Source organism: Podarcis vaucheri (genome assembly GCF_965113315.1).
Source record: "Podarcis vaucheri genome assembly, chromosome: 11".
Lineage (NCBI taxonomy): Eukaryota > Metazoa > Chordata > Lepidosauria > Squamata > Lacertidae > Podarcis > Podarcis vaucheri.
This window is the reverse complement of record NC_138749.1, coordinates 62,582,198-62,605,928: the sequence shown is the minus strand read 5'-3', so window position 1 is coordinate 62,605,928 and position 23,731 is coordinate 62,582,198. Positions and strand designations below refer to the sequence as shown.

The following is a 23,731-nucleotide window of genomic DNA, read 5'->3' as shown; positions in this document are numbered from 1 at the left end:
AAGAGGCGGTCATTAAACCGCTTCTTAAAAAAACATCTTTAGACCCAGCCAATTTGGCCAACTATAGCCCAGTCTCAAATTTACCATTCTTGGGCAAGGTGATTGAGCGGGTGGTTGCCAGACAACTCCAAGCTCGCCTGGAGGATGCGGACCATTTGGATCCCTTCCAATCGGGATTCAGGCCTCACCATGGGACTGAAACTGCCTTAGTCGCGCTGGTTGATGATCTCTGGCGGGCTAGGGACAAAGGTGAGAGCTGTTTCCTAGTTCTGCTGGATCTTCTCAGCGGCCTTTGACACCATCGACCATAACATCCTTCTGGACCGTCTAGAGGGGCTGAGAGCTGGGGGCACTGTTATACAGTGGTTCCACTCCTTCCTCCTGGGCCGTGTCCAGAAAGTGGTGGTGGGGGATGAGTGTTCAGACCCCTGGGCACTCACTCAGGGTTCTGTCCTCTCCCCCATGCTTTTTAATATCTATATGAAGCCGCTGGGAGAGATCATCAGGGGGTTTGGACTGGGTGTTCATCAGTATGCGGATGACACCCAGCTCTACCTCTCCTTTAAATCAGAACCAGTGAAGGGGGTGAAGGTCCTGTGTGAGTGCCTGGAGGCTGTTGGGGGATGGATGGTGGCTAACAGATTGAGGTTGAATCCTGACAAGACAGAAGTACTGTTTTTGGGGGACAGGGGGCGGGTGGGTGTGGGGGATTCCCTGGTCCTGAACGGGGTAACTGTGCCCCCAAAGGACCAGGTGCGCAGCCTGGGAGTCATTTTGGACTCACAGCTGTCCATGGAGGGGCAGGTTAATTCTGTGTCCAGGGCAGCTGTCTACCAACTCCACCTGGTACGCAGGCTAAGACCCTACCTGCCCACGGACTGTCTCGCCAGAGTGGTGCATGCTCTAGGTATCTCACGCTTGGACTACTGCAACGCTCTCTACGTGGGGCTACCTTTGAAGGTGACCCGGAACCTGCAATTAATCCAGAATGCGGCAGCTAGACTGGTGACTGGGGGCGGCCGCCAGGCCCACATAACACCGGTTCTGAGAGATCTGCATTGTCTCCCAGTACGTTTCCGAGCACGATTCAAAGTGTTGGTGCTGACCTTTAAAGCCCTAAACGGCCTCAGTCCTGTATACCTGAAGGAGTGTCTCCACCCCCATCGTTCAGCCCGGACACTGAGATCCAGCGCCGAGGGCCTTCTGGCGGTTCCCTCATTGCGAGAAGTAAGGTTACAGGGAACCAGGCAGAGAGCCTTCTCGGTAGTGGCGCCTGCCCTGTGGAACGCCCTCCCAGCAGATGTCAAAGCAATAAACAACTATTTTACTTTTAAAAGTCATCTGAAGGCAGCCCTCTTTAGGGAAGTTTTAAATGTTTGATGCTGTACTGTTTTTAATATTCAGTTGGAAGCCGCCCAGAGTGGCTGGGGAAACCCAGCCAGATGGGCGGGGTATAAATAATAAATTATTATTATTATTATTATTATTATTATTATTATTATTATTATTATTAATTTAATCAATTAACAGTGCAATCCTATACATGTCTACTCAGAAGTAAAGTCCACTGTTTTCATTGAGGCTTACTCCCATTTAAATGTGTGTAGGATAACAGACTACATTTGCTCATGAGTAAAAACAATATATCAAAAGCAAATAAATCTTACTTTCTTTATGGCATGTGTGCTATAACTAGATCATCTTAGAAGATACATTTCTTTCTATGTGATAAGCTAGGAGTGCCCCTTCTAAAGATAGTAGTTGCCACCTGCCATTTTTAAAGTGCTAAAATTAAAAAGAATATTTTTAGCTAAGAAGTCTGCTGCCCACTTAACCGGAGGGTTGTTTTTAGTCTTTCAGAATCAATTAATGTAATTGAATGACTGATGGAACGCTGCAATCTTAATATCTGACTTGGAATCATTACTATAATGAAAGCAGTGCATTCTGCTACAGCTTTATACATGATATTCAGAATCTGTCTTCGTTTCTGAACACATAGCTGAGTTAACAGCTGAAGCCCTAGAGTGAGAATCACTTTCCCACTGCTAAGCCTTCCTAAAAATAATATAGAAAATGCACATTTCATCACTTTGCATGCTACTTTACCTTCCCAGTTTAATTCATTTCCATGCCCAGCATATTCAAAAGAATCTGCTTCATCTGGTGTGTCCAGGTCATCTACATTGATGTCAATTTCATCCGGAGTGTCTAGGTTATCATCAGAAAGGACAGATCCTTCACTTTGGTCCAAAGAGAGATTGATATTCGGAGCTGTAAGTTTTATCCTTCTGGGGTTGGAACCATTGATATCTAGAGAATTGGGAGGTTCTGAATAAGTGTGAAGATAAAATAATCTCTGTTTTAGATAAAAACTATTATGTTGAATAACATTTAAATAATTCTGCCTCAGCCAACCATATGGAACTATAATATTTCCATCAAAATTTTGAATTTTTTTTTACCATATAATAAAAATGTACCTAAAGAAATTACATTCACACACCCAAGGATTTAAATTTATATCAAAGGACGAAAGGGGGGGGGGAATAGAGGAGATGGTACTACAGCAAAGACGTTGTGTTGTGATTAGCATAGATAAATAGCTAGATGGGCCTTTCAGGACTGATCTAGTACGTCTCTGTCATTTTCTGGAGCCCTGCAAGTCTTATCTGGAATCCTGGGCTACTGCTGTCTAGACCTACCCTACACATCTGTGCTGTGTGGAGTAAATGGGTTGAGGAATGGGCCCTAGTATGTCAAAGTCTTCTTTCCTAACCACCACATTTTAGGCAGCAATTTGAACTGCATTGTTTTGACTGCTATATGTTAATCTGGAGGGCAACTGTAGACAAATAAGCTGTAGACAAATTTAGCAAGAAAGTGCAGAGTAGCTAATTATCACATGAGCTCATGCCTGATGACACCAAAGCACAGGAGAGTGTGCTGCAAATTATAATCTTTTGTCAAGAGAATCACTGAATTAGCTAAATAAAGCAAAGCTAACACATTTTTCTTCTAACACAGGAATGATCTCGTGGCAGCACAGAAACATGCTTCTCACTGAATTAACAAAATGTTTAGGAAAAGGAGGAGGATCAAAAATATAATTAGAAGCTTGTCTTACCAGGTCTCATCTCTGTAGCACTGGAGTCTAGCATAGTCTCGTTAGAAGGGATATCCATTCCAACATCCTCCGATATCAATCTGAACCACACCCAGAAAAATAGACAAGCAAATATCTTAGGGTTTTGTATTAGAGCCATCATAGTGCACTAGGTGAAGATCTACCCATTCTGCTTTCATTGGACAAAACAGAGGAATGTTAGGGATATGCAGCTTTCACTGAGTTTTAATCTGTGTTAGAGAATTAACGCTATGGGGGGGGTATTTATTTATTTATGGTTAAATGTATATCCCACCCTTCCTCCCAAAGGAGTACAGGGAAGCAGACACACCAGTGATTAAAAATACCATTACAAATAAAATAAGAACATATTTCAAACATTTTAAAATATGTTCTTATTTTATTTGTAATTGTATTTTTGTTTTAAAATTCGTCCTAAAGGTAATAATGATCAAGTTTGGCGTTTCAATGAGAATTATGCTGCCTCTCAGAATTAATATTTCAGTGTGAAAACTGGTTTGTCTCAAATGGGTCCTTTCATGATTCTTCAGGCAATGAGAAAGCAAAAAATCCTGTCCTGAAGTGCAGAATGTACACTTCACTTTGTACGACTGAGCAAGAAAACAAGTGGGAATCCCAGACTCCTGGCCACAGAGGAGAGAAAGAGACTTCTCTTCCCTTCACCCCAGCTCTTTCTTTCTCAACTAGGTAACGCATGGCTTGAAGAAAGGAAGATATCTATTTCATCCTCAGATGTGCTAGTAATAAGGAAACCACTGACAAACCATACCAATAAAGATGATATCTGTATAATTATGCACTAATAATAGCAAAATGAAAATAAATAATGGTGTGATCATTATTGTGTTCTGACTGCATGACAGAATAAGGAGTAAATAAGAGAATTAATTATGAACTTTTTGGAAAGACATAGTCAAAAGTCCCATTTCCCATCCAGCTTACGGTTTGGAAACATAAACATTGTTCTTAAAACAAAACAAGAGATGAGGTTTAGAACAATTTGATATTTCCTTGTAAGTTACTTTCTCATGAAATTACCATGTACAGGAGACAACCATTTTGAACATCCAATTGATGTGCAACACACGTCTCATTTTCAGCCTCAGAATGGGGCAAGGCAGGAGCGGAATGGGGGGGGGACAGGGGTGGAATGGGCTGACCCATGGCTGCTGGGTGCACACAGGGGAGTTGCCAGTATTTCAGATCCTGCAGAAATGTGTGACTATTAATATTTTTAAAAGTGCTTGTAACAAATGTTTTACAGGGTAGAAGGGCCAAAGTCTTTTGAAGGAGATGAATCCCTGTTCTTCTAAGTACCGGTATGTGTGATCAATCCTATAACCCCTTAGTTTCAGTGAACTCAATTGGACTTGATTTTGAGTAAATGTTTTTCGATGACACTGCAAGTATCCAGAGCTCTGGACTGATAAAGGAGGCTTACAAACTTACTCAAACAAAAACCAGAGTATTTTTCAAATATAAATTGTAGCCATTTTTCATCAAATAAAGTACTGGGTTGTTTTTGTTTGTGTGTTTTCCACAGAACCATCTAGCAGCTTTAACTTTTACATTTTCCATGCTCCTCTGGATTCTTTTAAGGAGATTTCCATTTTATTACCCATGTTGTCTTGTTATTCAAAGCTTTCTTCTGGTTTTGATTTCCCTTCTAACTATAGAAGATGATTGATAACATGAACACAAAATAATGTTTAAAAACACCATGAAGGAGAAAAGGGTATTTGCCCTAAGAAGATTATGACACCAGGGCTTGTAATGTTAATCATCCTGAAGTTAGGGCAATTGCAATCAATGGTCATGAATTGCAATCAAAGTCCATTTATTTCATTGTAGAACTATGAAATACAACCCTAGAATTTTTAAGTGTAAAGATGACTAAAGATGACTGTACTTGAGGTTTATATAATTATGATCTCCCCCAAAGAGTAAACAGAAAGAAATTACAACAAAACTCAAAGTGATCTTAAAATAAAGGTTCCTACATCAAGTATTATGGTATTAGGGAGCACATCCACATTTAGGCAGTCCTAACAGAGCTCTTTCTGTTCACTGCCTAATTGGGGGGTGGGGGGGAGAGAAACTAACAGCATATGCATATATTTTAACCAACGTAAGTGAGTAATGCCAGAGGCAATGTTTAACAGAGACCATGTTGTTACTGCTTCTGAAGTATGCCTGGCTCTATTTTTTCAAGCTTCCAGGATCCTTTTGGACAAGACTCATGATGATTTTGACCTACCTATTGTGCCTTAAACTTGACTATCTATGTACCATAGATTTCATCATAACTTCTAAAGCCAAGCAAAACTAGCTGCTTGATAATGTTGTTCAAGTGCCAAGTAAAAATGGTCGTTCCTCTTCCCTGGAATCCCTTTCCTACTGAGATTACCAAAAGTTGGTTTTAAAATAAAAATGTGTACACGCTTAATGACTCCAAGCCAAATCTAACCTAGAAGTTCTAAATAGAAATCTATCAATTAGAACAGTGTTTCCCAACCTTTTTTGGGCAAAGGCACACTTGTTTCATGAAAAAAATCTCGAGGCACACCACCATGCCAGATGGGGAAAGGTCACTTTTTACTTATGTAAAAAAAAAAAAAAAAAAAAATAGTAACAGCATAGAAGGTAATGGTTAGGCTAGCATCCCTCTTCCAAATATGCTAGGTTTTTATTTGCAGGGACTGTTCTACATGGGAAAGCATTCAGCACTGTCATTCTCCCATCTGCCATCTGAATTGGTACTATTCTGGTTCAACTTACTCTGCTGCATGTGTAGATGAAAATGGCACCAAGTGTGGGGGAGGGGGCAGAACAGGTTTCAGATACAGGATATTAAGCATACACGTACTTCAGATTGAACTGGTTGCTTGCTTTGCAAGTTTTCATTTCCCAAATGACTGCCTTGGCAAGCGCAATACCTACCAGGCTCAACGCCGGTCTCGCGCTGCCGCTTCCCACGCTCTCAAGGACCCGGGAGGAGGAAGGCGTGAAGGGAATCCCGAAGGCGCGAAAACCTCGCGCATGCGCAGGCCTTCCGCCTGCGACAGCCCAGTAGGCCGGCCGAAGCGAGTGGCGATGGGATGTGGGAGGGAGCTCGCTCACCGCCCCGTGTGTGCCTATGTGGGGCACGTTACAGCCCCGTGACGTCAGCGCCACGCAGGCAGCCAGGCAGGCAGACGGCGAGAGCCCCGCGCTGGGCGGCCTCTCCTCGCCGCCGCCGCCCCACCTCTCGCCTCCCGACTCGCCCGCCTCCCTCCCACGGCACACCAGGCAACGTCTCGCGGCACACTAGTGTGCCGCGGAACACCGGTTGGGAAACACTGAATTAGAAATTCCTCCTCCGACACCAAACTACCCTCTAATAGTTGAGTTAATGCCATACCATTGGCTACAGTGCTTTGAACTATTAGATGGGCTATACTTCAAAATAGCTGAAAACTATTCTGGGACTGCATTTGTAGCTTGTTGCCCCGAAATGGAAACCAGCAGCTGCATACCCTCCAAGTGTCCCGATTTTCCAGGGACAGTCCTGGAATTATGAAAGCCATACTGGCTGCTGATTTGATCCTGTAATGTTCCTATTTCCGCTGCCACCGAGCTCAGGGAGGATGTTGGGGTCCCAAGTGATGGTGGGTTTTCTCAGGGCGGTGGAGGGGGGTGCTGGGTCCCGTTGGTGTAGCGGTGGAGGCAGAACTTGCCCTGATAGAAAATGCTCTGCGAGGAGAAGGGGCAAAATGGGGTGGGGGTGGAGGAGGGTCAGTTGGGGGAAGGGTGAGAAATGTCCCTATTTTCATCTTTGTTAAAGGGTATGCAGCTGGTTTTATTACCTGAAAAGAATGGGACAATGACAGGGATCAGGCAGCATTTAGGTGTTTGCATACAAGAGACCTTTCACCTGTCACACTTAGGTTAATCGTGTTCAGTTTCCACTTGGCCACATTGTCAGCTCTCAGCTATTCTGTCCATGGGTGCTGAGATACAACCACACTTTGACTCTCTAAATCGTCCTGAGAAATACTCTGGCAGCCTTGAAGGTAAGAATAACATTCTACAAATCCTAAAGAGAGTGACATACAACTACAATCTCTAACACTGTGTCTGGTGTAAGATCTCACATAGATTTCTTACAGTGCAACACTATACATAGCTGTTCAGAAGTAAGTCCCACTGTGTTCAGTTGGGAATTGCTGCCTTGATTTTGTTGTTGTTGTTGTCTTTCTAGGCACATTTACTTGGGAGTAATCTTAATGGAACACAGTGCAGCTTATTTCTGAGAAAACATGCATAGGGTTGTTCTTTCATTCCCTTTGGTAGGGCCATATTTATCCCTGTACCCAGAAAGCTCCAATGGAATGACTTTAGGAATAAACTAGACAATTTTCCCCCATTAAAAAACCACCCATGCAAACTCTTCTGCTCTTCTAATCGTATCATAGGTTTACTGTTACCAAAATTTAGAAGAAGTATTTCCGTATGTTGAATATTGAATCATTTACAGTATTAACAAAGAGGTGGGTCATTTTGGTAGTATACTTTGCTATAAAGAACTAATAAGAAACCCCATTAATGTATGAGCGTGAGACACACCTGGGAATAAGCCCAAGTTATCTCAATGGGATTTACTTTTGAGTAGGCATGCATAGGATCACAGTGGTAGCTGATCACCTTATCACAGACTTTCAGAAATACTTTTGCAGAGTCAATCAGGAATATGCTACATAGACAACCCCAAACAGCTGCAACAGCAATGACAAGATGTGGAAATAGAGCAACTAAAGAAAAAAGAACATCTCTGACAGCAATAGGCCACGAACAAGAAACAGAAATAGGAAAATATTCATTTACAATTAGAGGCCAGGCATGTTAATATTTATCAGTCCAAGCTGCTATAATGTGCATGGAAGATTTCAAAAGCTTCCCCGGCTCCTGCTTAAGACAGTTTATGAACAATCTTTCTTCTTGAACCAAGGAACTTCTATATATTTCAGCTTAAAAGGTACATGTGGCAGAAACATATATATATATGTCCAAAATCTTCTAGAGACAGCATGATTGGCACTGAGTTAGTTGAGAAAGGAATGTTCCCAGCCGACCACTGAAGCAGAACATGGGTCAGGGTTACCTGCTTTGCAACCTGACACAAAAATACCCAGGGAAACACTTCACAGACAATTTCTGTGAGCAATTTTGTAGAGAAAACAAAATCAGTTCCTGGCACTGGGAAAGATTCCTGCCTGAAACTCTGGAGCCACGACCACGCTGTGAGCCAGATCTACCAGTGGTCGCTATAGGCATTTCCCTGTGTTTCCCTGTGACTCCATTTATTTCAATAAGCAGTTGAAAGTTAAAAAACAAACAGATATTTGCTACTGAAATGTTCTCCTACGAAAACGTAGTTCCCACTCCAGAGTCTGGGCAATGATGGGTAGAAAGCAACTAAATCATCTTCCTCCCACACATAATTCTTAGTTCAAAATGTTGGGTGCTGCTATGTGGGAGGGGCAGTTGTGTTGCTCAAGGACATAACCAGCATTGTGGGAAAGTTCCTCCACTGCTATACAGATGACACATACAACTCTTTTAAAAAAGAAAAAAATTATGCCAACTCGTCTGAGGAAGAAGCCATTACTTTTACTTACAGTTGTAAGTAAAAAGTAGAGACAGGTGACTTGAGAAAGCTGATTAATTGTACAGCCTCCAAGGAGTTAAATTTCTCTAGACACATTCTGCAGCATTTGATAAGCTCACCTTGGCCTTCTTGCAGCTTAATTAGCAAAGCATAATTAAGATAACCGATGTAGAGAAGGCCTTGTCTTCTGTTTGTTGGTATTTAATTTGCAGTACAGCAATCTGTTTGTACATCCACAGTGAGATGCCTAGATAGCCCTCTTTCTCTGCAGCAACATGTTTTAATTATCCATAATATGTGCAGTACAAAATGGTGTATAAATATTGACAAATAATTTTCACAACCACAGCTGAAGGAGAGAATTGCATGATTAATCATTGTGGTTATTTCTGTTTTACTGATGATCTAGAAGCATCTATTAGAGGTCAGAAAGGAAGTTTCTGCCATGATGATGTCAGAATTCAGTGCTTCCACTAATCAGAAATACCACTTGGCAATTTATAGCTGATGGCTGACTATCAGCATATTTAGTATTTCAGGAGAACATTTCACTGCAATTTCAAGCGGGGGGTGTGTGTTTCTTATAACACATGGGGCAGGACACTGCCCCACCAACCTCAGTCGGTTCCCAGACACCAGTCAAAGGAACTGTGAGCTTCCTCCGCCTTAGTCTCTGCTTTGCCCTTGTAGAACTAATCAGGGAAGAGGACGGGGACAAACGAAGGATTGGTTGGCTCCACCAGCCACTGGGTTCTGCTCCACCTACTCTTGGTCTCCCTGCCTTCTTCCACTCTACCATTCCCAAAGGGCACCAGCCATCGCTGACACTGTGGCCAAAACATTTTGTATTCGGGGCACTTTTTCTTCCAGTACTGTATAAAGGAATGAATAGAATGATAGCAAAAAGCATCTCAGATGAACATGCAGCTGCCAACCACCCAGCAAGACTGAGCCTGAAGCAGCAAATGACAATCTTGAACATTTTCTATTTTATTCTGTACCACTCTTGTAGCAAATATTATCATTACTGTCAACTGAAATGTTTTACTTCTACTACTCCAAGTATGAAGTATTTTACTATCCTTGTCATCTTAATTTACCCAATACTCAAATACAGTAGATTTGCAATAGGTTTACCCAGTGCTTTTTTTCTTTAGAAATGTTTAGGGGTACTCTCATTTTGACTCAAGAAAATCATCATTCTATAGTTCAAATCAGAAAAAATAAATACAATAAATGGCCAAAAGTACAAAGATTCAGAAAATGTTTAGGGGTATGCGTACCCCTGCACACCCCCAGAAAAAAGCACTGGGTCTACCATTCACAGGTATATATAGATGAGGAGCTAAGCTAAGGGTGTGTTCACATTACAGCCCTTAAGCACAGTGAATTGGTCTTAAGCTGGTTTTAGAAACAATACATCAAATAGCAGTATGTTATAACAAAGTACAGGATAGATAGGCATTTTGGAAAACATCATGTGAACACGTATTTTAAAAGCCAGCACTGGAAAAACAGTGAGTGCACGGTAAATGGGAGTGTGAACACAGTCAGAGAGGAAAGATTGTGATGTTCCCAATGGATATGATGCATTCTGAAAAAGCAATGCCTACCCAAAAGAAATCTTAATAAATTCAGTTTGTTTACTCCCAGGTAAGTAGAGTTAGGATTTCAGCCTAGTTAGTCACACTTACAGTTTAGGCTAGAAATAACAGAGTAGGCTGTTATCTATACAGTATCAACAGAATCCAACACTTTTTGATACTCATGCCACCCTATGATTGAGTTCTATCACACTGACAGCATGGGGGGAAATAAGCTTGATTTTGCAGCATATTGATATCTGTGATGTGACATGTTAGCAATCATGTATTGCAGATGCCTCCTTGCTCTTTTTATATCTTTAAGTGTGAGATAAAAATTATGCTCTTCCTCCCAACTTATTATTCTATACATTGCTAGCCCACCTCAGCGGTAACATGCAATTTTCTACTAATCTCTATCCTCCTACCCCTTTTCACTTTTCCTTTTGTTCCCTTATAGTCACAATATTTCTCACTGCTGTTGGATTTTTGTTAAGGTGTTGTGGATTCCTTGTACAATGTTACCTTGCGTTTTGTACTGGAGCTGCCAGGTTGGGTGACAATGACATGGGAAGGAACCTGTTGCCTAAGTCATATGGTTCTTCCTTACAGGTACCAGCAGAGTAGTATGAGATACAACCAGGCGCCAGCTGCTCCAATAACATATTTGTGGGAGGGGGGTCCCCCTAAACCCTAGGAACGAATAAATGCTAGGATTTGGATTAATTGGGATATGGATTAAAACATAAACTGCAGAGCTGTGGCAGACAGAGAATTCCTGGGCTGGCTTATGCAAACCAACCTGGCCCAGCTATGGCTATCAAGAGAACAATAGAGGGCCATTAACAATACAAGGGAACTTCCCTCTTGCCCCTAGGTGTGAACAGAGACTGGGGATTTGGAATGTGGCCAGGGTAACTGCTGGGGTGATGGTGAGACCCCATGGACCATTGCTACCACTTGGCAGAGAGAGGGGCAGGCACCCGACTTTTGTAACACTGGTGTCAGAAGTGGGATCTGTGTTTCCTGGAGAGAAGGCCTAGGAGTGACGTGCGCCTGAAGTAAAAAATGGTGGGAGGAAAACCAACAACCCTAGAGCTGGAGAGAAAACTAGCAGAGACAGAAAAGGCAGTGGCACTTTGGCAGCAGTCCATGTTCCTATGCAGGCGGCTGGTGCTGGAGGACAAGCAGTGGTGCAGTGAGATCAACCATCTGCGAAAGGAGTGTGTGTGGCACAGTCAAGGAAAGCAAGATGTGACTCCAGATGAGGTGAGGAAAGCAACAACATTCCTCGAGCAACTCCCCTTGGTGGACCAACAGTGGCGTAAGCATGGGAACAAGCAGTTCAATGAAATACAGTGGTACCCCGCAAGACGAACGCCTCGCAAGACGGAAAACCCGCTAGACGAAAGGGTTTTCCGTTTTGGAGGCGCTTCGCAAAACGAATTTCCCTATGGGCTTGCTTCGCAAGACGAAAGCCCATAGGGAAATCTCCGGGGACCTCTTTTAAATGCTAGCGGTGGGGAGCAAAGCCTTTCCCCACCCCTCCGGCCTTCAGAAGAGGTCCAGGAAGGCTGGCGGGGGCCGAAAGGCTTTGCTCCCCACCGCCAGCATTTTAAAAGCAGTCCGGGATAGCTTCCCGCTATCCCGGACGGCTTTTGAAGGCAGGAGAGGTCCGCGAAGCCTGGGCGCGCTGATCTCAGCGCGCGCAGGCTTCGGCATGCCAGCAACTCTCCGCAAACAGCGGCAGCGCTGCCGCTGCTCGCGGAGAGGTCCGCGAAGCCTGGGCGCGCTGATCTCAGCGCGCGCAGGCTTCGGCATGCCGGCAACTCTCCGCAAGCAGCGGCAGCGCTGCCGCTGCTTGCGGAGAGGTCCGCGAAGCCTTGGCCGGACAGCTTTTGAAGGCAGGCGGGGGGGACAAAGACTTTCACCCCCCGCCCGCCTTCAGAAGAGGTCCAGGACCTCTTCTGAAGGCTGGCGGGGGGCAAAAGTCTTTGTCCCCCCTGCCTGCCTTCCCAGGGGCTTTTAAATCGCCCCGGACAGCGGAGAAGCCCTCCGCTGTCCCGGGGTTTTTTAAAATGCTGGGGTGGGTGGGAAGAAAAGCCCTTGTCCCCCCCCAGCCTTCAGAAGAGGTCGGGGTACAGACTGTCCCCGGACCTGGTCTGAAGGCGGTTTCCCTAGGAACGCATTAATTGATTTTCAATGCATTCCTATGGGAAACCATGCATCGCAAGACGAAAAACTCGCAAGAAGAAAAAACTTGCGGAACGAATTAATTTCGTCTTGCGAGGCACCACTGTAGACCAACTGATAGACCACTGCAACGGGATTCTCTTTGGGGAGAAAAGTGTAATGCTGTGCAAGGGGAGCGCCCTCCTGGAAGATGAGAAGTTACAGGGGTCTGGAAGTGACTTGGAAGTCCAGCTGCCAGGCACCCAAGAGGAAGGGGTTGCCAGAGATGTCAAAATCGTGGATGGGCAGTTGAAGGGCTCGTACTGTGGGGAGTTGCAGTCTGTAGGTGAATGCAACGGAGAAAAGGATAAGCTGGCTGGAGTGGGAGAGCAGTCAGCTCCCGCTGAGCTGGAAGTTGTGCCTGAGGAAGTGGGAGAGGAACCCACGCCTGCGAGGAAGGCAGTGGATGCCGGTTTACCCATGGAAGAGGTGCCAGCTTCCTGTGTGCTCAGGGAGAAGCAGGTGGCTGGTGGGTCTTCCATTCTCCAAAGGGACACAGACCCTGTGTGTGTGCCTGGGACCCAGGGCTCTTGCCACCGCCTGGCAGAGAGAGGGGCAGGCACCCAACTTTTGTGACAATATGAATTGCCCATAGTATCGCCTCCCTGCTCTGTCCTTTTTATCCAGTGCTGATGCTTCAGAGGAAGGAAATAACATGTGAAACCACAGGGGACAGAACCCAATTCCTTTAGGCTCACTTAAGCACAAAACCTGTTGCCCAGTAAAATCTGTCTTTATAAGAACCTATCATTAAAAGCTAATGGTCCATCTTGCCCAGTAATATCAACCCTGACTGCGAGCAGCTTGCTAGCGTCCCAAGCAGAGGTCCCAGTCACATGAGCTAGGTTTATTTAGCTGGAACAAAGGATGTGCACTGACACTGAGCAATGCTCATTCTCTCATAAATGATATTCTTTCTTTGAGGGTTGAAAATAAAGTGAGAGTACAAAGGAAGAAAAAAACCCACACAAATAAATTGAAACTATGCTAGTTAAGAATTGGTGTAACACTTTCCTTTGATATGGTGAAACAGTGGCTATGAAAATAAACTTTTAAGTTGGTTCTAAGCCAACAATTTTGCAAGAAGGGGCATGTAAAGCTACTATACACAAGCAAAATTTTTAAGAGGTGAGCCACAGAGGGCCTGAGATGCTGTGAGCTATTAGTAAGGTTATAACAGATAATTTCATTACTGTCAAAAGAATGTTAGTATGACTAGATGAAATGGGAAGTACCAAATAGTGACTGTAGTTAACCCCTCAGAGAGCTACCACTCCCAGCACCGTCAATAAACTATAGCTCCCAGGTTACTTTGGGAAAGCCATGTACTTCAAACACATGACATGTATGCAGCCATAGAGGATGGCAGCAGTACCTGAGACACAACCAATCAGCTGCCGAGAAACTTACAGGAATTCCATCACTGGCAAATGGCAAAGTTATTCAGGGTCTGCTGAAATACATAAGCAAAAACATTTGGAGCGAGCCTCATATCTAATGTTAAATCATACCTCATATGCAATGTAAAGAATCTCAGTGGCAGTTTAAGAACACAATTACTAAAACTGGATTTTTACATAGTTAGGGCTCTGACTTGTAAGAATGCCCTGGTTGGAGAATCTCCTAAACTCTAAAAAGAGAAAACTTATACCTTAAGTGGTTTGTCTTCCTAGCCCCAGCTTCTCAGTACTGGAAGTTTAGGCAGATTGTTAGATGGCCCAACAAACAAAACCAAACTTCTTTGTTCTGCAGACCAAGAAATTTCTGTGGCTGATGCTACAACTCAAGAGCTGCCTCTCAAGAGCTACTCTGTATATCTGATGGATGGCATATCAACACTATGCAGAGGGATCAAATTAGTTCACAGAACCCAGCTAAAATATATAGCTTTGGGAAGGTCTTTTGAGATTTATATTTTCTCCCTGTTTATGCTTGTTTTCATATCCCTTTCCTTCCTCTCTGGTCTCTGCTGTATCTTGCTTTCTCATTCTTTGAAAAACACCATGTACATAATCATCACCTAAAGAACTTAAAACCCCATGTTAAGTTTTTTCACATTTTAGGGTTGGGCAGGGGTAGGTTATAGTTTATTTCCTTGTTCTAATTCATGTGAATGCATGCAAATTTTAAATTGCCTAGTAAATCATTGTTGACTGAGGCAGGAAAGGTGAAGTGAATGCCTGATGCAATCAACAAAATTATTGTCAGGGAAGTTAAAATTCTTATTCATTTTCTACAAATCCATTTGTAATACCTATGCAAATAAGGAAACCATTGTTTGGATGGGTAAGCTGTACATACCTTCCCACAGTCAAAATAAAAAAAATCCTTCCAGTAGCACCTTAAAGACCAACTAAGTTAGTTCTTGGTATGAGCTTTCGTGTGCATGCACACTTCTTCAGATACACTGAAACAGAAGTTGCCAGATCCTTCTATATAGTGAGAAGGTGGGGAGGGGTATTACTCAGAAGGGTAGTGGGAATGGGAGATTGGCACAGTAGGGCTTGAGTCACACATAAGAGCCCTGCATCTAGTCCAGCATTCTGTTCTGCAAGCATGACCTGTGCACCACAGCACTCTCCCCACCTAGATTCCCAGCACCAGGTATCCCTAGCTCAGTACAGAAGGAACTGCAGCATTATTTTGGTGTTAAATTGCTGCTAAGACGTCTAGCAATACTTGACTGCTTTCCCCCTAAGATGATAAAAAAGACACTGTGAAGGAAAATACAAAAATGTCAGTTCTGAGAGTGTGCTTTTCAAAGGTAGCATCTTCCATCATTCATATTCTTCAATATTTCCAAAATAAATGCTAGGGAATAACAGAACAGCCAACCACTATTTTTCTTCTTAGAGTGAAATGATGAGGAACAGTAGTCTTTTAACCATCACTGAAATAAAGTATGAAGATGGCAGAACTTTTGTTAACCTGGAATAAACTGCCATTGTTTGAAAGGGAAACATGAATGCAATCTATCATCTATCACAGGGTGGCCTCAGTCCTATTTATTCCCCCGCATACTGTCATGACAATGACAACAGCATGGTCTCCAAAATATTTTATTTCAACAAATCTTTCACAGCTAGCTACGTATGTATCACCCTGCTTAAAAAATAAAATAATAAACAAAGGGTATATTTAAACAGGGACCTGATCCTGTTATGGTGACATTACTATGATGTGGAGGAGTTAATACTAAGCATTATCATATTTACTACTATGTTTTACTTTGTTCAGGAAAGTGTGAATAGGATTGCAGTATTAATCATATGAACAATATTTTATTAATACTGTATGTCTGCAATAATATTTATGAGTTTCAGCCAGGAACAAAACTTTGCACTAGGCATAAAAGAATAATAAGCAAATCAGGACTCCATGCTGAATTGCCTAAACTGGCTTATACTGTCCACAGTATTGTTCTGTTTTCACTTAGATTTTCGGAACCTTATTGAATGCTATTGTTTGTACTTTTATTATTTTCTATGTAAACAGCATAGATACTTTTATTATACTGAGCAGCATAATTCTTTTATAAATAAAAGCTGAAGAAAATAAAGGATAGGATGCCCTGGGCTATATTGATAGGCTGTTGATCCAAGCCGTTAAGTGTTGGTTGTATGTGCAAATGCAGAAATTAGGTTGAGAATATGCATGGGAAAGCCCTAAAATGGGAAAGCAGGTGTGTTAATATTGGCCGGTGGAAGGGGGGGAGGGAGGAAGTGAGTTGAGCCCATTGCAAAAGGAATTGATGTCAGAATCTGGTGCACTAACTGCCCTAACCAGTGAAATTGTCTTAGCAACAGCATTTTCAGTGGCTATAAGTGGGTCAAGTTGGGATTTACCAAAGCCAAAAATGCAAAGGCTGCAGAAGTCTGAATGTGAGAGGAGAGCTTTGAAGAGAGGGAGCTCAGTGAATTGAAGGGGAGGGCAGCATCTTTTGTAGGAATCAGCTAGAAGAGTACTGTGGTTTTTTTAAAAAAATAATGTAGAAAACCAAGCTGCCTCATTGGGGTCACAAGATGATTAGCAGCAGCCATATAAAAAGGTGCAACTATATAGACTTTTTGGACTTCCTATAGCACTACACTGAAGATTAGATCAGCCTTTGCCAACCTGGTGCCCTCTAGAACTACAACTGTCATCAGTCCCAGACAACACAGAAGACAGCATTGATCACTGGAAGATGGAAGTTCCTATTATCTTTGCAGTAGAAAGAAAACATGAGGGGAAATGAGAGAGAAAGCTATTGTGGCTGAGAAGATACGTCAGATTCAGATTCCTAAAGAGGGTTCATTTCATGTTGCAGTGCCACAACAGCCACAGGATTGTTCTCTCAGGGAAGACTGTTATTTATCATTTTACTAACTGCTTTATAAGCTTCATGATGTAAGACATTACGACTACCGCTTTACAGACTAAGAATGAGAGAAAGATTCCTGATTCTGAGCCTAACATTATATCCAAACACGTTAACTTCATGTGGCTTAAAAAGGCATAATACTGACCTGCCTACTTCCCACCCCATTTACAACTCTGCTTCATAGGAATTTATAACCATCAGATTAATCACATGCACAACATCTCTCTTTACACTTATGCTTTAAAGACTTCATATTTTAAACCCTCCACGCCTCAAAGTAGTTTCTCACAGGAATTTTTCAATCTTATTTCGCTGACAGTTAAACTAGCAGCAATTCTGGCTATCATTTCAAAAGTGCTCATAAGACTTCCCAAGCTTTGCATTCCTGTTCATTGTCCACTTGACACCCAATTCTCTCTTGAAAAATTACAGTATCTTTCTTTTCTTTTTTTAACCCGAATGATCCAGGAGGATGCTTGAAGAAAAAAGTGTTGTATGCTTCATTTCAGATCAAAGGATCAAAGAGAGGGCAGCTGTGTCTGCCTACCGGGCTATAAGGCAGAAGGGATCGCAAATAACGCTCCCTTGGTTAAGCAGGCTTTTAGCCCCGTTAGACAGTGGCAGCGCCTTGATTCTCTCCCCACCCCCTTCCCCGGAAAGCTATGCAGAAATGACAACAATGAAGAGCCTTAAGCAATTAAAGACACAGGAAAGTTTTGTTCCCTAATTGCACAAAACGCATCCACTTCCTGGCATGACAAGTCCGTCAAATGCATGTACAGTTCCCTTCATAAAAAGATGTGACGGAATTAAGGCACAGCTGCCTATTTTCTTCCTGTAATGAGGCAGTGGACGCTTTGCATCCTGCTGACAAATATTCTTTCCCCCCTTCTCTACCCACCCTTGCAATGCTGCAACAATAGAGCTTTTAAGTAGAAAAAGCACATTCCTTGTCAATCTCTCAGTACGAAAACCAATGTGCTTACCTTCTAGAAGCTTAGAAGGCTAGTTTCCAATGTGAAAATAAAAAAAAGATGCTTTAATACTTTGCTTCAGCATCTCCCTTCTATAGCAGCTCACTAGCAATACAGATCTCCACCATTTTTCTGGTCACATGACTAGTGGTACTTCTAAATAAGGATGATCACCTGCCTCTGGATACCCTGCTGTATATACCAGAAGTGACAGCAGCTCCGAGAAGCACTAGAATTCATCTGCAAATTATGATAATTTAATGGCCCCTGTGGAGTTGTGTCAAGCTCGGAATATATATAGGCATATACACCCCCTCACATGCATAATTATATCCACATTTACTAAGAAAATCAGTGACAGAGCTTGAAAAACTCTGCTCTTTTTATCCAGAGATGAAGTAAAAATCTACGGTGAGAGAAAGATAAAAGCAGCTTCTAATCAATAGCCCAAACCCAATTTTTCAAGGTAGTATGAGACATAATTATTTTGACATGCTCAGTGAAAGCATTTTAGCAGTTAAGTTGTGGTGCAGAGTTGAGCAGCACAAGTTACATAGCATATTTATTTTCCATACTCTGCATGAAAAAGAATTCTATAGAAAATTCTGTGGGGGTGTGCTGGTGGGGTAAATGTCAAACTATCAATGTACTAGATTATGCTAGCTCAGGCTGCACTTTGGGGAGTAGGGAATAAAATCCAAATGTACCCCATTATCCTGGATCCATCTCAGACAGCTGAGGACCCCAAAATCATAGCCATCTTTTTTGGGCCATGACTGTTCTGTCTAGGTTATTTTTTTACAATATATCAATGATAACTACGGTGTATCAAGGGTATGAATGTTCATATTGAACCTCAACTTTAAAGAACTTGAACACACAAAACTTAAATGCATTAAACTCTAATTAAACTCAAGTATGAGCAAGGTCACTCCATGCTCTTGGATGTGAGGGTCTGATCCTAGATCTGCTTCCTTCACAGTAAAAGACGGCAATGTTTTTGCTTGCCTCTTCTTCTCGCTGTCAAGCAGGGACAATAACATAGCACTTATGAGGCAGGAATGACTCCCAAAGTTCTTTGTCCATCCGTCTTGCCGAACTGATCGCCTTCATGTTTCCTCTTTAAAGCACAATCCCAGCTAGCCATTTCATATTGCACCAGGCTACTGCTGTTGACTTCCTCATCCGAGCCCAGGCAACTATTTATATTACACTGTTCCAGGTTGTCAAGTCCTCCAGCATTTCACAATGGAGACCAGGAACACCCAGACAAGTGGATCTGGACAGGTCTAAAAGGAGAGCCCAGTGGACCAGGCACTTGAGTAGTAATTAAGAATGAAGTGTATTTCCTTCAGCACTGATTAAACACATGGGCTATCACCCAACAACTAAAGTTAAAGGTCAGAGTGTGTGACCCAGGCAGCTGATTTGCACCTCCCTCCTTTTTGGAGAAGGGGGGGCTACACTTAGCAGGATATTTGGGGAACATTGCCTGGGTTTTTGGATTGAATATATGTACTGCCACATTGCAGGCAAGAACTTAGCAACAATAATATTTAGCATTTGGACACAATTCTTACAGTGGCTTTTTAAAATAGGTAAGTATGATTCTAGCTATGTTGCAGACGGGGTTGGGGTCGAGAGGTGGCAACTCGTCCAAGGCCACTTACTGCTTCATGACAGAGGCAAGATTTGATTTAGGAACTTCTGGATGCCAATACTTGCTAGCCATTCTGAAGCTGATAGGAAGATAGGAAGCAATGAGTCAGACCACTGGCCCATTTAGCTCAGTATTGTCCACTCTGACCAGCAGCAGCTCTCAAGGGTTTTAGGCAGGGGACATTCCCAGCCCTACCTGGACATGCCTAAGATCAAGACTGGGACTTATGCATGCAAGGGAGGGGCTGTCGCTGAGCTATGGCCTTTCCCCTCCATGGCAAGGTGAGATTTGATCCAAGGTCCTGACTTACCAATTTGTAAGTCAGTTGGTTAGCTACCATACTGCACCAAGTTGCACAACAGATTGTTTCAAATCAGTTTGTTACAAACAAACAAAATTTATCATGTCAAGGAGTTGTATAAACAGTTGCTCTGCACACACATTGCCTCCCTGCCAGTCTAACTTCATGGTGTTTGTTTGTTTTTTGCAAATGATAGGGTTACACCTTTGTTAGGAGCAACTAAAAAGTCACGAAACAATCAGCAAACCTTCCACAATTTGCATGTGAATTAACTAATTTTGAAATGAAAGATCAAAATCTGTTCTCAAAGGATAGTATGGCGGTATGGTTATATGTATTGTTTTGGGGTATCAGATGACAAAGGGGACTGTAGGAATGCAAAAATTACATTTAAGCCCTGGAAAGCTTTAACGCTTCACATTTATCAGCAGCGAAAGACTGGCTTCCATGAGAACTGTACTTTCATTTTGGTGGCTGTGTGTGTTCCCAGAACTAGCTCCTATGCTGTCTCCCATGCAAATGACAAAGACAGCAACTGTTACCAACACTGCAAGCTTTCCCCTTACAAGAGCTTGTGTACCTGCGTGCTGCCGTTTGTCAAAATCACTAAATGTATATGCTAAAGAGGGGAGCAGCAACCACTTCAATTCAATGCTTCACATGAACCTTCTCATTTCTCACAGAGGAAGAACAGAGTTTTGCCAGCAGTATAAGGAGTGAAGCATTTATTTATTAATTAAATTTCTATACTGTCCTTCAGCCCAGCACTTCCACTGCCTCCCCTGCCGATGTAAAGGAGAAGTAGAGCTGTGTGGAATCAACATGTTGCTGACAATGTACTCCAAAACTCTGGATGACCCCACTCAGTGGTTTCATTTAGATGTTCAACAGCATGAGCAATAAAATCAGACCCTGAGGAATTCCACATTGAAGGCTCCATGGGGCTGAAGAGCACTCCCCAAGCTGCACCCTCTGGAACTGACCATCCAAGTAGATCCAAAGCAGTGCCACTCACCCCTAACTTAGACAGCCACTCCAGAAGTATACCATGGTCGATTGTCATGGTGCTGTCAGGCAAGGTATGTCCAGAGTGAGAAATTAACTCTTGATTGTCAAAAGTACACTTACAAGTTAGGAAAAGGCATGTCTATCAGTCCTATGTCTCAAATGCCTCAGCTATTTCTAGATGTCCACCCAATGAGGCAGTTGTAGCAACAGGGAGGCCTCACCTCCAACCTTAGCTTATGTATCTCCCTCACCTGAGCTGCATGCAAGTAGGCAAAACTATGTCTCTGTGCAACCTGTTTCTGTTCCTCCCACTCCAATCCTCTTCTTGTCCTGGGAGACAGTGGAACAGGAGAGGTGGGGGCAGGACGAGGAGACGTTTACCCTAACCTGGCTTATCTCTCTCTTCTCATGCACCTGTTTTTCACTCTCCAGTCCTGCAGCTTCTCCTGCCTCTGACTCTCACTTCCTGGCTGTTACAGGCTCCCCCAGATCATTGATCCCTTCTTCCAAGTCACTCTTCTCTTCTCTGAGTGCCCACTCCTCAGTGTTCAGACAGTCCCTGACATCAATGGTATCAAAAGCCACTGAGAGGTCAAGGAGAATTACAAGGACACATTTCCCCTGTCTCTCTCCCAGCAGAGGACAACCAAAGCAGTTTCTGTGCCAAAAGCAGGTTTAAACCCTGATTGAAATGGATCTAGAAAATCAGTTTCCTCCAAGAGCACCTGGATCAGGTTTTCAACTATTTGCTCAAGAATCTTGCCCAAGAAGGGGAGACTGGCAGCTGGACAATAATTACTTAGATTTTCCAAATCCAGGGAAGGGTTTTTTGAGTTGTTAGCACTTCTTCCTGGAAGCAGGCAGGGACCACCCCCTCACACAAGGAAGCATCACATCCCTGGCCCAGCCAGCTGTCCCTTCCCAACTAGTTTTTATCAGCCACAAGTGGCAAGGGGCCAGAGCGCAAGAAGTCACCCTGACTGGTCCAAGCACCTTGTCTACATCCATGAGCCTTGCTAACCAAAACTCAAGTAGAGAGATGAGTCTCACAACAGGTTGGTACAAATGGGACTTGGAACAAAACTTTGCAGGACAGAGTACTTCTGTTCAGTTAGCCACACCATCTGCCAGGATACTCCTTTCCATCTCCACTCCCTGAACAAGTCAATCAGAATTTCACTTGCAATCCTCACTTGTAAAATTCAGGACTCTAACAAGGAACACTGAACTTCTGGTCTAAAAGTAGAGCATCATGATACATCCCAAGAGCAGATGCTTGTTAGGAACAGGATATCCCAACAGTGGGTAAAGAAAGAAGTTGCTTTAATAAGGAAGGTGTAGGACCCAATGCATGAAGCACAACACTCTTCATCCCTGCATTCAGCATAGCAAAATCTTTCAAGAGGTGCATGGCCTGCTCGGGTTAAGACAGAGAAAAGAACTGCAGGATGCTTTTAAAAAAACACCTGTCATTGTTAGTAAAGAATTTGAAAGAAAGAAAGAAAAGGTATAAAGTCTATAGGGAGTATCCAGTGGTGGCTTTGTGTCTGTAGAAAGCACTTCCACTTGTACAAGGTGCGCGCCCTGGGTTTTTGCCCCCCCCCCATTACAATCTGTACCGAAAGCTCCTCCTGAGGGTATTGTATGGAGGGCTGCAGTTGGTGGGAGAGAGTTTGGTAAAAACTGAATGTCTCATCCTGCTTAACCAGAAGCTCTTTTGCTAGCTGAATCTATTATCCAACCCCATCTGTGTAATGAAAAATAGCATTTGCTTCTCAGAGGTTCTGTGACCATTTGCCCCACATTTATACAGGGGGAAAAAAGAAATAAAATATGTGGACCTGTCCTTACCCTGTTACAGGACTGAGTTCTCTTTCACTGCCAACAAATTGGGTCTCCTCTTCTGCTTCTTGTTCTGTTACCATGCCATTGACAGAATGTTGTTGTGAAAGGACATCCAATTCACCATCACCAGAAACAACTTGCAATAAAAGAGCATCTGTCCCTTTATTGTGTGATTTCCCATCCTCTTGTTGCCGTGATTTGTGAGGGTTTCTCTCTAGCAGAGTTTCATCTTGTGTCTTACATATCAATTCCTGGCTTAAAACACCTTCTAATTCTTTAACAGGGTGTCTAGTTAGTGACTCTATTGTGTCTATGCTACAGTTTTCTTCAGGTGATATATCATTCACTCCGTTTTGGCCCACCATAGTCCATTCCTGATCTCGCGCAGGGCTTCTGGGTGATTTCTTTTCATCTCCCAGTTTTTGAGGCACAACAACAGAACTTTTCTCTGCCAAATAGAAAGATTCCCATTCAGTCTCCAGAGCAGACTGCCCTTCACTTTCATTTATTATGGAGAGTGACTGAAATGTATCCGAGGTCTCTGCTGAAAAGGTTTCAAGAGAATTCGTTTGTTCTACTGCTGTAGCTTCCTGAGAAGTGAAATTACTTTCTTGTGTTCCCAAGATATCCTTCCTCAAAGATACAGTTTCTTCGCCAGTAATGAGGACATAATCCATCTCTAGTGAAGATTGATCTTCAGCTTCTTTCAAAGTTGTCTTTTCCTTTCTTTCTGGTCTTATCGTCTCTGACTTATCTATGGACTTGCACCCTTCACTTGCATTATGCAGTGTATAACAGATAGATTCTGAAATTAAAAAGAAGAATTTTAGTTAAAGTAGTCAAGTCACTGATCAAGATAATATTAAAAGCAAAATGCATTATATTTAAGCTCGTCCTCCTGTTCTATTCCCCCTCTTTTTCTTTGCTTAAGTGTGGCTTAGTGAATAAGTATAGTGCTAATTGCAAGATA

At 42.9% G+C, this 23,731-nt stretch overlaps 1 protein-coding gene across 9 annotated transcripts in view; it reads right to left on the bottom strand.

The window, feature by feature from the left end:
* PRUNE2 (prune homolog 2 with BCH domain) overlaps positions 1 to 23,731 on the bottom strand; it is a 138,737-nt gene that overhangs the window by 28,563 nt on the left and 86,443 nt on the right. For 8 of the 9 annotated variants that reach the window (XR_014224336.1, XR_014224337.1, XM_082241460.1 and 5 more), the window contains exons 9-11: positions 22,768 to 23,566; positions 3,128 to 3,207; positions 2,110 to 2,331 (exon numbers count right to left, since the gene is read on the bottom strand). Coding sequence is in view for 7 of the 9 variants with exons in the window: in XM_082241460.1 (XP_082097586.1) it covers positions 2,110 to 2,331; positions 3,128 to 3,207; positions 22,768 to 23,566 (1,101 nt within the window). In the remaining 2 variants the exon portion in view is untranslated. The remainder of the gene's footprint in view (positions 1 to 2,109; positions 2,332 to 3,127; positions 3,208 to 22,767; positions 23,567 to 23,731) is intronic. The other variant, XM_082241461.1, reaches the window with a different exon arrangement.